Here is a 12,377-nt window from a genome sequence, read left to right on the forward strand (position 1 = left end):
TTTCTAAAAAAAAACACCACTACCAGGTAGTTTGCAACCACATCCCATTGATCCACACCCTATCCTTTTGAGTTTACGATTCTCATGGGTACTATTTTTTCCATAGTGTGTTACAACCATTTTTCCCCCCTTGGTTACTGAACTTGCTCTCCCCATCCATTTCCTCATAACTTTATTTGTAGTGTTCGAGGGCTGAAATTGATCTGTCATCCTAGTGGGTGGAAGATAGTGCCTCTTCAGCAGTCTACTTACTGCTAGCTGCCAAAAGATTAATTTAGCTGGGAGACTTATCCTTGAGGAAGCAGCAGCAGGAGTTACAAGGCAGACAACCTGCTCAGCTGTGAAGCTCACACGGAATACCCTTGTGATACCCTTGCAATGGAGAACTCCTAAACTGAGTTCCTGTGTTCAAACATACAGGTATACAGGACTGGGATATTTTTTAATAAGGGAGATTATTGGTTTACTTTATCCTATTGATCTGTAGTAGGTGTGACAGGACAAGCAGAAGCTTGCATTGCTATGCTGTCCTATTTGTGGTAGAAATCCCTTCCCTCCAGCTCTTTCCTCTCACCCGAACTCTACAGAAGGTTTTGCTGTGCAGTGTAGGCCAAGGATTGAAAATCAATGAGTGAATGAGATGCACTGTACTTGAGAGCATCGAGAATTTATATGATGATGTGGAGACAATGCTGATAGTGATCATATGAACTGGTACACATGTACCAACACATGAGGATTAGGGTTTACTTTAGGAAGCCTTTCAGTATTTTTTTTGATGAATTAGTAAATGAAACTAAGGTCTTGTAAATGGTACATTTGGACACACAATGTTTTTTTTTGTTGTTGGAGTATTTTGCATTGGTAATTCACCCTCTGTGACAGCTGTTTGTCTTCAGACCATTTAATTATTGCAAATTATTCCTGATGAAATATGCAATTGAACTGATGTGGGATTGTTCCCATTTACTGAAAAAAAAATTGTTGGCCCAATCCTATCCTGGGCCAATGGCACTGGATCTCACAATTCGCTGCCATAATGTCCATTTATGGTGGCGCAAAAGGCATGCCACTGTCAAACACTCTGGAGCCACTGGCACAAAGGCTGGAGGCACTACGCACCCACCACTGGCCCACTAAGGCCACACTGGAGCTGATAAAGGAGTTGTGGGGGTGGATTGTGGGCAGCTCAGGGGAGGAGGATTGGGGCAGTTTGGGGAAGAACTGGATGCAGTTCAAGTGTGTGGGGAGGGGTATATGTTGGCGGCAGCAATGAGCACCCTATCCCCCTTCCTGACCTGGATCCGCCCCTTTCCTTGGACCCAAGCCAGCAAAATAGCTGGCGTATGTTCAAGGAAACCCACTGATGACTAGGCAGCCTACCAGAAGATAAGTAAAAAATATTTTTACTTCTCAGTGGCTGTCTGATCACATAACAACCATAGAATGCAGTGCACGCCCTGTCAGTAGTGCTGCATGCTGTGGAATGGTGGGGGATAGGATTGGACCGCCTATTCTAATGGTATACCATATTCTGATGGTATAAAGGTGGATTTTTTTTTTTTAATTTGTACCCTAGGAGGTAAATTGGGATGCTTGTCTCCATGGAAATTACAGTATGTGTGTCTCAAACCAGAATAGTGATTTCAGAGTCGCTTAGTAGAAAGAAATTGTCATTGCTCTGCTTTACAAATTAAGGAAGTACATAGCAACACTTTTGTTGCTGTGATATTGCTCCAGAGAGCAGATCTATGATAGCCGTGATACATTTTTATTACAATATTATAAAGACTCAGTATGAGATTTTATTTCATGAATGTGGAAAAAACAATTATTTGCTAAATGTTTCCAATTTCCATGCATTGAATACTGTTTATGGTTATTCCTTCCTGTGTTTGTGATAGCCATCTCTACAATGTGGTTGCTACACATGGGTAAAAACTGTGATGGGTTTTTGAAAATGTTTGTCTGAGAATGTTTTGGAAAAGCACAGTCAATATGAAAAATTAAATTGCTTAAATTGGGTGTTCGCATAAGGAGAGGATTTAGGCTAGGCTGCGCTATTGGACTTGCTTCTGTCTCAGATCACAGATCAGATCCTGAAAGAAAAACTTTGAAAAATCAAGTATGTGGATGCTGCAAATTGTGTGAAGAGTAACACTCTTGTAAGACACTTAGTATACTTGTGGAATACTAATTGTATGATGGTGAAATTTGCACAAACTTGTTTTAAATAGGATTTATGTACATGCAGCTAATAAATTGCTGTATACTCGTGCAACAGTAGTGTATATGGCTTAGAGCTAAGTGCCAACAACATCAGTGCTGGTTCTTGATTCCCCTGTGCCCCAATAGGGCACAAGGATACAATTGCTTGGAGGTACGTTTGTTGTCCTGGAAAGAGAGAAGAGACTTGCTTGTTGGAGGAGACAGAATTCCCAAGGCTTGGCACTTCATGGTCCTTTGAGAGCAGGAGAGACCCAGATTAATCCTGTGTTGACCTCAGCTGAAGTGGTCTGAAGAAAGTGCTTCCCTGGTAATAAAGGAGAGCCAAATGGCTCCTTCTTACCTTTTGCCTAAGATGTTTCTGGATCTATGGTGGTGCAGGCCACATCTTGAAATATCTGACCAATGACTGGTACGGTAACACCCAACTGCTTATGAAGGGCTTAGAACAGTGGGCCCATTTCTATCCAACTTTTCAGCACTGTTGCAGCCCTGAGGTAACAAATGTCCCCTTACCATGAGGAAGCCCCTGTGACTGCCCCTGCCCATCTCCACCCCCCACAGTCTAGGCAGACCTGTGTTTGTCCCAGATCTAGAAGGGCAAATTGAGAAGTAGGGCGAGGGATTTCTTTTTCAAAAATCTGAGGGAACAGCCCTTGTTTTTCTTCTTGCCAATAGGCTTTGGTGAAACTTGCAATCTTCCTTGAATCTAGCACAAAGAATGCGTGGTTTCCTATTAGTTACTAACATATCAGTCAATTTTCAGCTGTTGCATACTGCCCACATTATACCACCTATTCTAGATTAGATTACAGTGATTTCCTCTCCTGGGGGTTGCCTTTGAAGGCGGTCCAGAAAATTTCAGCCGGTTCAGAATGCAGCTGCCCAACTGTTGACAGGTGTAAGCCTCTTATGCCTATTTTAAAACAACTTCATTCGCTTCCAGTTTGTTTCTAGGCCCAATTCAAGATGCTATTTTTGACTTTTAAAGTCTTAAACAGCCTGCTTCCTGAGTTTCTTAGGGTTGCTCCTTCTTCCTTACTATCACCCTGAGAATTTGCCTGTAAAGCCATAGTCCAAGAACCTTCTTTAGGGATAGTAGTTCATCATCCATTGGGAGCTTCTTTGTGGTGGCTCCCTGTAGCTGTGGAATGAACTTTCCTGGAAAGGCCACTGGTCCATCTCGCGTTTTGGAGCTGAGTGAAAACTTGTTTTTGTTCCACTGAGCCTTTAGGAGCTGGACTTTTAAATGCTGGTTACTTCTTTTTCTTTCTTTTGGTCTTTTTTAATATTACATTTTCATAATGTTTTGATTTTTTTTTAATGTACACTGCTTTGAAAACACTTGTGTGGAAAAACACTATGTAAAAATCATAACTAAGAAAGAAATCAAAACCAGTCGAGAAAGGGATTAACCGTCTTTGCTGTCAACACCATTCATCTTTGATGATGACAATGATGAATATATCTATGCTGCTTTGCAACAAAAAAGTTCATTCAAGAGTTTATGTTGCAAAATTAGTGGGCAGCCCAATCCAAGCTCAGACTTGAGCTGGTGCAGGTCTCTCTGTGCCCAGTGCCACAAACGTGTCATAAGTCTTGTTTATGCCAACTCAAGAGCTGACTGGGCCTGCACAGATGCCCACACCAGCTCTGCTGGGCCACATCCCAACCTTGCACTGGCTGAAGCAAATAAGATTGCACTGGGCAGCTCAGGGGTTGGGAGAGAGTGGCAGGAGGGCGCTCTAGAGGCAGGGAGGGGTGTTTGGGGGCAGGGAGGGCAGAACAGGGGGAGGATTGGACTCAGGAAAGGAGGTGGAATCGACAGCATCGCATGATGTAGCCTAACCTATCCTGGCCAGCCTGGAGTATACACTGGGCTTCTTGGATTTGTGCCTGCAAAATAGCTGGCATGGATCCGAGAAGCCACATATGGACAGCTGGAGTGTTATATGGGGTAAGGGGAAAAACATCCTCTTACCTTGAGGTGACCTCCAGCTGCTTTCTACTCTGTATGGGATACAGTGCAGGCCATGCAGCCTGGCTGTACCAGCAACAGAGTTAGGATTGTGCTGTAAAACATAGTCCCCTGCCCCAGAAGGGCTTACAATCTGAAAAGGACACAAAAGAGACAGCAGCAAAAGCTCACCAGTAAAGATTCTATGCTAGACTGAGAAAATTTTTCTCCCCCTGCTGCATATAAGAGAACTACCACATCAGGTGCAGTTTCTTTTTCTAGTTAACAGCAGTTAAGGCTGCTTTAGGGAAGCCTTCCTCACATATAGAAAATCTTGGGAATAAAACACACACACACACACACACACACACACACACACACACACACACACAGACGAATACGTTCAACTGTATGACTGTTTAATTCATAGTGGATCCCTGAACACAGTGTCATTTTGCTGTGATCATAGTGATAAGTTTTTCGGATTCCATCCAAATCAAAAGAGGAATTGCCTTCAAAAAGAATGATTTTTCCACCACAGTTGTACTCAATCCAGGTACACTAACTGGTATTTTCCACAACAGTCAGATAAAACGTGATAGATGCATATCGCTGAACACCTGTCTGCATATGCTGAGGAACAATGGCTCAGCCAGTCTGTGATCAGTTTTTTAAAAGTTTGTTAGGTAGGTTTTGGTAACATCCTTTGTGGCTTTAAACCGCCACATGTACATCCCATTAACAAAGAAAGCCCTGTTCTGTAAATCCATATTTGCATGTCCACATTCATGCAGCCAAAGAAAGCATGAATAGGTCCTTCAGAGTAGCAATAACCTTTTAAATCTTGACTACAATGCTCAGTTTCTGGTGTCTTGTTGTTGTGGTCATATCAAGCCCTAGGAATGATGTGAGCAAAACAAGAGGCTAGAAACCTTCACAGAAAAGACCTGCTTCTTGAAAGGATGTTTAAGACCACTTTTTCATGGAGGTAAAAAGTTCTAACCCTCTTTTGTTGTGTTGCTAAAAATTGAGCAGCTTGTCTTCTTGAGGGAGGAAAATTAAGAAATATCCAGCAGAACTGCAGCTTTCAAAAATAAATCCTATTGTTTCTCTTATTATACTTCTTTCTCTCTCTCCCCCCCCCCCCCAGTTGCATAGATTTGTCTTTGAGGACATGTTCTACAAAACAGGATGTCCTTTTTTCAAGAAGTCATATTTTGCCTATACTTGCAAAATCATTGTTGTAAGGTCTCTTGGGCTTCTTGCAAAAGCATTAATCATTACTTCAGGGAAAAGATAATTATCTGTGAAGAAATCATGCTTTGATTTTAGATAACTGTCTTTAACTGTTTGATTGCTGCTCCATAGTCCATGTGGGAGGAATTTTATAGGCACCATGTTACCTTTCTCTATGCCAGTTTAGCATATGGTTTAAAGATCCTGTGGGTGATCAAGTCTGCAATCCTATACACACTTACTTGGGAGCAAGCCCCTCTGAACACAGTAGAATTTACTTCTGAGTATGTGCACAGATTGTGTTGTAAGGCTGACAGTAAACTTTATTGAAGACAATGGACCTTACTTCAGAGTAAACATGATTCCACCAGAGCTATACTCTTCCAAGTCCTCTTTAACTACGTATCACTGCTGCTGAAAGAAAAAGAAGTGTGAAGAGACCAACACTGATTGGAAGAATATATGACATTTATATATCATTTCTGAGTGTTCAAAGTGCTGCACATGACTTATTCTCTATGATGTTGTCCTTGTAACTTCCCTGAACAGTATAAGTGTTGTTATCTCCATGTTGCAGCTGAGGCTGAGAAAGGGTGATTTGCCAAAGGCCACCTAGTGCATCCATAGCAGATGAGGGTTTGAACCATGATATCTTTATTTAAAAGACTCTTGGATAGCCCCATTCTGAGGCTGTGGAGCGCTGCTGCTACTCCAACAATATTGGGCTAGAGATGATTATTTCCGGCACTTCTAGATGTTGTTAGTTTGGGATTAAAACACTTTGTTCATGTGCTATTTATATTTATAGGCTGTTTGCAAGACATCTGTGATCTACCTGTACTTTGCCCAGGGCAAAATGTGACACATTATTGGGGAATATCTGTTAAGCTTGAAACAAGTAGTACTGCAGCACTGTAGTCTCAGGTGTGAACAATTGTTAGCTCTATATTTTATGATGTCCCTGTGAGAGGAAAATTAATGACTGGCTGATGAGCCCGCCTGGAAGTGCCCTCAATCTGGAGCAGTTTCATGTGCTCATATGCATTCAGCACTTCCACATGGGTTGCACTTCATCATGCCCAGTGAAACTTCAGTTGTCACTAAATGTTGATATGGGAAGCTAATGACATGTAATACATACCACGGGGTTCTACAACATATGGCCCAAAGAAGAGGAAACAGAAAGGCAACATTTGCTCATTTGACTTTTATTTGAAAACAAATAAAGGCTGCAGAGTTGAAGGCATTTCTGGCAATTGATTCAGTGTATCCTGCCTCTGTTTCAAATACAGAAGTTTTGAGCCACTCATGTTGATCTCACGAGGTGTTTTTTTTTCTTCATCCAAGCGCTCATTGTAAGATTTCTTTCTTGGAAGTTTCCTATTTAGGATATTTCATTGATTTTTTTAAACAATGTACAGAAAGGTCCCTGGAGCACTGACTGCTTTACTAGAGTAAGAAAACAGTTCTTCACCCTTTCCCCCCGCCCCCCCCCAAAATTAATAGCTTCTCAGCATCATGGTCTGGGCAGACCAAGTGATGATAAATTCACTTTGTAGCTCACTTTGCAGAAAATGGCTACCATCGACGGCCATAGCACCTGTTCATTTTTAAACTGTATATTTTGTTTTGTTTTTGCATCAGCTTAAACTTGACAGCCTATGTGGGTAAAGGGTCTTAGCTTAGCTTCTGCTTTGCATGCAGAAGGACAGAGAGGAAATTCCTGTCTAGAAGGAACCCTTGAAGGGTTGTATGTAGACTGTATTAGTTGGCTTTGATGGATGAATGCTCTGGCTCAATCTACAGCAGCTCTCAGTTACAAGGCTAGTTCTAGAACTACTCTGCACTGCCAGCCAGACAACCCAATTGGGCTATAGCACTGGCAAAATGAGTGTTCCGCTAGTGCTAAGTGTGTAAAATCACCCTAAAGCACTTTCTGGCAGCGTGCTCAGTAGTGTGCTGCTGGGATGTTGGTGGGAAGGCCTTCCTGCCTGTCTTGTTGGCTCTCCCACTGCACACTAGAGCAGGTAAATCTGCGGGTGGGAAGAGGGCAGAATGGTGGAACAGGTGGGAGAGGGTGAAGTAGGCTGGGTCAGGGGCAAAACTGGGTGGGGAGTGGGATAAAAGGGGTGGGAAGACTGTGCGAGAGAGTGGATCTGGCGATGTTGGTGCATGCCAGATCCTGTTCCCTTTTCCTGCAGAGTCCCGGTCCCCTTTCTGTCTTCAAACTTACTCTAGTGAAATTGTGCTAGTGAAATTGGAGACCCATTGTGGGTTGGGAGGCTTACAGAGATTTTAAAGGGGATTTAAATCCACTTTTGCCTATGAAACCTAATCTGCTCCCCCACACTGGATACAGCATGCTCCTTTTTGGTGTGGCTGCACCAGCAGGGCAGGGGAAATAGGATTGGGCTCAGGGTAGAGCTAAACGGTATGATTCAGTAGAAGGCACTTTCCTGTTTCTAAAAAGCTTTCAGTTCAGGTGCTACTTCACTTAATGAAGTATGACTTGAAGTGCCTGTAGAACTTCTCTTTGCTCAAATGCCTTCTCCTTCAATTTCTTTTGTGTGGGTTCTGACATTACCACCTGAGTGGCTTCATAAAGGGAGGGCTTGTGCTATGGGACACATATTGTTAAATTTGAAAGTACAGAAGAATCTTCCTTCCTGATGTCCTCATTGGAGAAGATTCTGTGTTCCCCATCCCTTGTCTTCTCCCCCCCCTCCCAGCATATGCAACCAATATCTGTTCATCAACTCTGCTTACTCATTTTTACTTGCCAGCTCTCCCTGTAGCTTACATTCCTGACAACTTGCATATGATTCCCTTGGTCTAGCATTCTGTGGGCATGCTATCAAATGTTGGGCAATATGGAACCCTGCTATTTTCACCAACTCGGCTTCTGCATTGCTAGTGGACAGTTCTGATGTCAAGGCCCAAGTTAGTGTGGCATGAGTCAGTCAATTTCTCTGACCGGCCGGATAGATGTCAGGGACTCTCTCAGAGGCGAATGACTCAGGACCTTTAACTTGCTGATAAAATGTCATGGGAGAGGCTGCTGGACAGTCGCTGGCCTAGTTCCTCTACTTTGTGCATATTTTTGCTTTTGTAAGCTCGCCAGTCAGAAACTCTAGCTTGTTCGTCTGATGTCAAGGTTTAAGACTCTTTGGGGTCACAAGCTCAGCATGATCAGTCAGCAGGAATGAGGTCAAGAAATAGACCTCAGAGAGGTCACTTTCTCATTGCCCCTGGTTTGCTGCAGGAGATGGGGGCCACCAAGTGTTATGATTGACATCTCCAGACATTGAATATTAGGAAACATATGCAAATTAAAATTACGTGTGGCCTAGCGTTAAGGCTGTACTTGATTTTAAAAAATACAATTGCTGGGTGCAAAAAAGGAAAAACTGAAATAATCAATCCAGGATAAATATGACCATTAATTTAATACGGAATAGGCCACTGGAGGATGCAGTGGAGGATGAGGATACTGGAGGATGCAGGAGGTTTGCCATTTAACTTATTCTTCACCCCTATTAAATCTCAACTTGTAGTTAAGGGTGCTACCATTTAATGTGTGATTTTTGTAAGATTCTTTTTTTGGGGGGGAATAGTTTCCCAAACTATTGGGGGGGAATAGTTTCCTTATAAGTTCCAATATTTTTGCTTTTCCTCTTACCCCCTTTGTTTCCCTTTGTTTGTTTAGTATTACTTATTAAACAAAGTTTAGTCAGTAAGAATGACCCACCTACCACCAGTCTTTGAAAAGCATTTAAACATGGATAAACTGGAGATTACTTTAAGAATGGCATAATTCCTATATAAAAGTTTGCTATAGGAAAAAGTGTGCAATGTATGTGTTAGAGTCATCCTGTGCATTGCATTCATTTTTTCTGGAATAATTTTTTTTAGTAATGCCTCTTCTGAATGTATTGCCATGCTCACATGAAATTTCCTGTGGATTTTCACTAATTCAGCTTTATTGCTGATAGTGCAATGGCTGTCCTACATGGTTTGCCTACACCAGACAAAGTTCTGTCCCTTGCAACTCTTCACAGTTGAAGTTCGGTGGGCATTGCAGGTTTTTAACCTACCTCTAATTGGACAGTCACCATTTTGGATTGTCACCAGGAAATGGTTATGAGAAAAGAGATTTTTTTTTTTAGTAGAAGCAGAGTGAGCTAGCTGTTGCCACTTGTAATATTCAGAGTGACTCCCTTTTGCCCAGGTCACCACAAAGTAAGACATTACTGTCCAAAAGAAACTTGCCAGGATCAGTACTGCTGCATGTAGTTATTTAACCCTTTCCTACTGTGCTGTGGTCCCTGTGAAAACTGCACCCCTGAAGCTACTATTAGCCTCAGAAGTTAAATTTCTCCTTGACACCAATGGAAGTTGCATTTCCAGACTAATAGCAGCTCTGTGAGCAAGATTTCCATTGGGACTGTGGTGTGGTGGGACAAGATTAAATCTCTCCTTGTGCGTGGTTGCTGTCATGATGCCTTCCTCCAGAGCTTCTTTTTTTTAAATGGCCAAATGTAGTTTTGTCCATATGGCGTGTGAGATCAAACTTGCCTCTCCACTGAAAATTTCAAGGGCAGGTACATTCTTCCATGTGTCCTTAGCTATGCATAATTTTTTAGGCTTGGGGTAGTTAGTCTCATCCTTATCTTCTCTGCTTGCATCTTTCCCAGAAGGTCATTAAGTTGTCCATAGATTAACGGGGACGTTACCAGCAGATTGTTCTTGAAGTGAAGCAGGAACACATGCAGAAATATCCAGACTGCGTCATACTTTCTTTTTATCCCCAACAGTAAATCTTCAGTAAATGTATTGATTGTCTTCCTTCCATGGTTTTGCACTCTGGATGAACCTAGTTCTGACAAAACAATGGTAGATGATTTTTCTTGACTGGCCAGCTGGCTTTTAAGTGAGCATTCTCAATGGCATCTCCTTGCAAGCTCAAATCCAAGTAAACAAGGAATATGATTTACAAGCTGACAAGGGAATCAATATTGGCCATTAGTGAGTTTTAATGCTTATCAGCATATTCTAAATCTTTGACCTTACATTGAACAACTTGCTTTTAATTGTGCCTTAGAGGATAAATGCTTAGTGTCTTACAGCTCATGATTTTGTTTTTCTTTTCTTGATAAAAAAGGCAACAGAATGTTGAAATAGGGTTATGGGCACTACTTTGGAAAATTGTTTTTCTAATTAGATCCTAACGACAATCTGTCAGCTTTTGTATGGTATGCATTTAGCTGCAAGGACTGCCAGAAGCCGAAAAATATCTGTCTTGCCTATCTGTCTTCTTTCTTGTTCCCCCGTGTAGCTTATGTAAATATCTCCCAGTTGTTTGAACTTTTATCTGAAATGTTTTGAAGGCTGACTAGGGGTTAAAATAAATAAGGCTGGGCTACATGCAAACAATTTTCTGAATTATAAAACAAATCATTTGGGTTTTTTAAAATGAAACTTTTATGCCATTCTGGACAAGTCTCCATCAGGTCTGGATTAACTATTTGTCTATATATGCTATAGCAGAAGTTCCTCATTGAATCACTTTCCTCAGTATAGTTGAAGGTCCAGAAATCTCCCTGATACTGAGATGTGTGCTCATCCTATTCCCTGAAGGCAGCTTGTTTTTAGAATTCCAGAAGACTCAGAGTTTGACATCAGTGCTTGTGTTACAAAATGGGAGCAATGGACTTTTTCCCAGATGTGCAAATGTAGTAAATCGGTAGACTCCTCAGCATAAGGAAAGGAATAGCCATTCTTCCTCGTGTCAATGTCCAGCATGCCGTGGTAGTTAAACTTTTTGACAATAATTGCTCAAGAATTGGATATGAGAGAGTGCCACTACAGTACAAATGCAGCACCCTCCCTCCCACCAGCATCATGCTGTAGCTTTGCCTCCGGTCTAGAGTGCTGGAGGGCAGCAGTGCAATACTTAAGAGGGAGGTTGGCATGAAGGCACTTCAGCTCATGCCTAGGTGTGCTACAAATTCCTATTGTTAGCACTACTTACAGTATCCATACTTTGGGTTGGTTACCCACTCTCTTAGTTTCTGCTGAGAGAAATTGCTCCTGCTGGGATACTTTTCCAACCTAAGCAGTTCCTTTTGCTGTGGCCTCTTCTTCCAGGCTTTCCCGGTTGTCACCATCTTGGATTGTGCTAGATCTCGCATGATCCAAGAAGACAGTGCCAAGGAGAGTCAGGAAGAAGAAGCTGCCGGGTTTGAGTTTGCTGTGGCTCTCTTAGGTAACCTGTAGTTTGGGAACCACTGAACTAGTAAAGCAAAAGGTTATTTAGAGGGGGTTTGGAGCCGTAACAACCATGTGCTTCCTGCACTGGCAATGTTGTCTCCCTGCTTTTCTTGCTAATCAGCGGATTGTCATCACTTTGCAATGCCCTCTACCTGCTCACCATCCAACATAACCAGCCCCCATCTTGTACTGTTCACGTAGAAGCAAAAGTCTCTTCTACCTGCAGGTATAACTGAATCATTCTGGCACTGTGTTTTTCCAGGGATGCCCTAAATTTACTGTGGGAACAAGGAGGAATCCTGTCACTCAACTCTAATTTGATACAACGATACATGAAAGGAACCTGCGAAGCATTTGTGTTTATCTCTTTTGTTGCTGTTTTTCAGAGAGTGAACATATTGGAGTGATTTCTGTCAAACCATCCAGTTTGGAAAGCAGATGGGAATTGGTTCTATTGAACCTTTCTTCTGGGAAAATGCACTGACTCACAGGCTGTGCCTAATATGGCTGACTGTGACCTTTACCTCTACTGGAATGGACCCCGATGCATGACTTTGTTACCATGGTGATGATCTTAACTACAACTCTGGAAGACAAAGGTGTTGATTCTCTATCATGCAGGGCTGAACTGGTAAGTGACTTCATTTCCCATTGACTGTTTAGCGTGTGCTATACTGCATTAATGCTT

The 12,377-nt window shown here is 42.2% G+C and overlaps 1 protein-coding gene across 3 annotated transcripts in view; it reads left to right on the top strand.

Annotated features, from left to right (window-relative positions):
- Positions 1-12,377, top strand: part of FAM53B (family with sequence similarity 53 member B) — a 149,273-nt gene that overhangs the window by 31,785 nt on the left and 105,111 nt on the right. For all 3 annotated transcript variants that reach the window (XM_066620969.1, XM_066620970.1, XM_066620971.1), the window contains one exon: positions 12,076-12,320. In XM_066620969.1, coding sequence (XP_066477066.1) covers positions 12,234-12,320 — 87 coding nt within the window. In that variant the 5' untranslated portion in view covers positions 12,076-12,233. The remainder of the gene's footprint in view (positions 1-12,075; positions 12,321-12,377) is intronic.

Source organism: Tiliqua scincoides, chromosome 3 (genome assembly GCF_035046505.1).
Source record: "Tiliqua scincoides isolate rTilSci1 chromosome 3, rTilSci1.hap2, whole genome shotgun sequence".
In the NCBI taxonomy this organism is placed as follows: domain Eukaryota; kingdom Metazoa; phylum Chordata; class Lepidosauria; order Squamata; family Scincidae; genus Tiliqua; species Tiliqua scincoides.